The following is a 2047-nucleotide window of genomic DNA, read 5'->3' on the forward strand; positions in this document are numbered from 1 at the left end:
TTTTAAACTCTAATTTTTAAGAGTTTAAGACAGAGGGAATCAGCAAATTCTGGGAGGGTAATAGGATTTCTTCTCTAGGACAGTGGCAAGATGTTATTTGAAATACTCCACTCGCTTTGGTCCTTCTTACACTAACTAGTGGGTGGAAGTGTAAAAGAAAGCTAGTTCAGAGAAAGAGTTTCCAGCTGGGATAAATGAAAAGATCTGCGACTTGGAATAAAGGAGCCTACGGAGGTCACAGTCATCCTGAGCAAACATGTCACAGGTGTAATCATAGAGCATTGATGTTAAGTATTCACCATCAGAGAGGCACTGTGATTAGAGTAATAATATTCAGTGCTTCTGTTTGACCCCCCAAAAAAGGCATAATATTAATAAATCTCTACAGTAAATAATGAGACCTAATAACAAAAAGAAGTAAGACAGCCTCTCTGATACAGTATCAGAGTATGGAATACAGCCCACTGCATACAGGCACCACCAGGGGGGTCAAATTAAAATTCTCCCCTTAGACATTTTCATGACAACTTTAGAAAATATGTGGTTGGCGTATGTGTGATGTATTCCTAAATTGAATATTCAAGTTATTCAAATTCATATGAGCTTTTGTAGTTTGTTGCCACTTGGTGGATCTTTTATTAAGTGCTGAGGTCTCTTTTCTCTCAATGCTTGTCTGTGATGCAAAGGCTCAGTGGTTTGCCCAAGACCAAATATGGAGTTCATGGAGGACCTGAGACTAGACCTCATGTCTTCTAAATGTCTCCTTTATCCCGTGCTTTCCCATTAAAGAAAACTTGTGCTTTCTACAATGAAATGTGTATACATTCAAAAATAGGGAAAAATCCAAAATTTCTACCAGAACAGATTTGAAATGTGCCTGGTGTTCACAGAAAATTTCCTGTGAATGTATACTCCCAAGTTATTCTAGATATGTATTCTAGAAACATGATTATAATTTAAAAGTCCTCATATATTACCATTAATACATAATAACTTCATACTCTGTCTTAATTAGGGCAGCATGGTGTAATGAAAAGAGATGAAACTCTACCACTTAGTAACTGGGCAATCTCTCTGAAACTCACACTTCAAGGTGAGTAATCTTGTTTTTCTAAAACGTTCCTTTAAATTTTTTTTCTATAGTAGTTATCAATATCTAGTGTACTATAGAATTTATTTTTTGTTTATTGTTCTTATTCATATGCCTCAACTAAAATGGTTTTATTCCAGTATAATTAACAAGCAGTGTTATATTAGTTTCAGGTGTACAATATAAAGATTCAAAACCCTATCCATTTCTCAGTGCTCATCAAGAATAGTGTACTCTTGGAGTGGAATTCTTGTTGCTGAACTTTGGGCGCAAGTAAGTGAGGCCTGCTGGGAACAGGACTCCTCTAAAACGCCAAATAATGTCTGGAAGGCTGTGGTCCAAGGCCATTTTTGCTGGCTATAAGCGGGGTCTCCGCAACCAGAGGGAGCACACAGCTCTTCTTAAAATCGAAGGTGTATATGCTCGAGATGAAACGGAATTCTATCTATGCAAGAGATGTGCTTACGTGTACAAAGCAAAGAACAACACAGTGACTCCTGGTGGCAAACCAAACAAAACCAGAGTAATCTGGGGAAAAGTAACTCGTGCTCATGGAAACAGCGGCATGGTTCGTGCCAAATTCCGAAGCAACCTTCCTGCTAAAGCCATTGGCCACAGAATCCGTGCGATGCTGTACCCCTCAAGGATTTAAATTTAATGAAAAGTAAATAAAGGTGTAGATTTGTTCTCTTGTAAAAAAAAAAAAAAAAAAAAAAAAAGAATAGCGTACTCTTAACCTCCTCCACCTGTTTCACCCATCCTCCACCCACCTTCCCCCTTGTAACCATCTGTTTATTCTTTGTATTTAAGTCTTTGTTTTTCCTCTTTTTTCCTTTGTTGATTTGTTTTGTTTCTTAAATTCCACATATGAGCGAAGTCCTATGTGTTTGTCTTTCTCTGACTGACTTATTTCACTTAGTATAATACCTTCTAGATCTATTCATGTTATCACAAATG

General features: G+C 37.2%; 1 protein-coding gene across 1 annotated transcript; it reads left to right on the forward strand.

Moving 5' to 3' along the window:
• Positions 1-1357: 1357 nt before the first annotated feature.
• Positions 1358-1754, forward strand: LOC116592339 (60S ribosomal protein L35a-like). Its single transcript, XM_032345586.1, has one exon. The coding sequence runs from the start codon at positions 1410-1412 to the stop codon at positions 1740-1742; it is 333 nt and encodes a 110-aa protein (XP_032201477.1). The 5' UTR covers positions 1358-1409; the 3' UTR covers positions 1743-1754.
• The last annotated feature ends 293 nt before the right edge of the window (positions 1755-2047 follow it).

Source organism: Mustela erminea, chromosome 6 (genome assembly GCF_009829155.1).
Source record: "Mustela erminea isolate mMusErm1 chromosome 6, mMusErm1.Pri, whole genome shotgun sequence".
Taxonomy (NCBI): domain Eukaryota; kingdom Metazoa; phylum Chordata; class Mammalia; order Carnivora; family Mustelidae; genus Mustela; species Mustela erminea.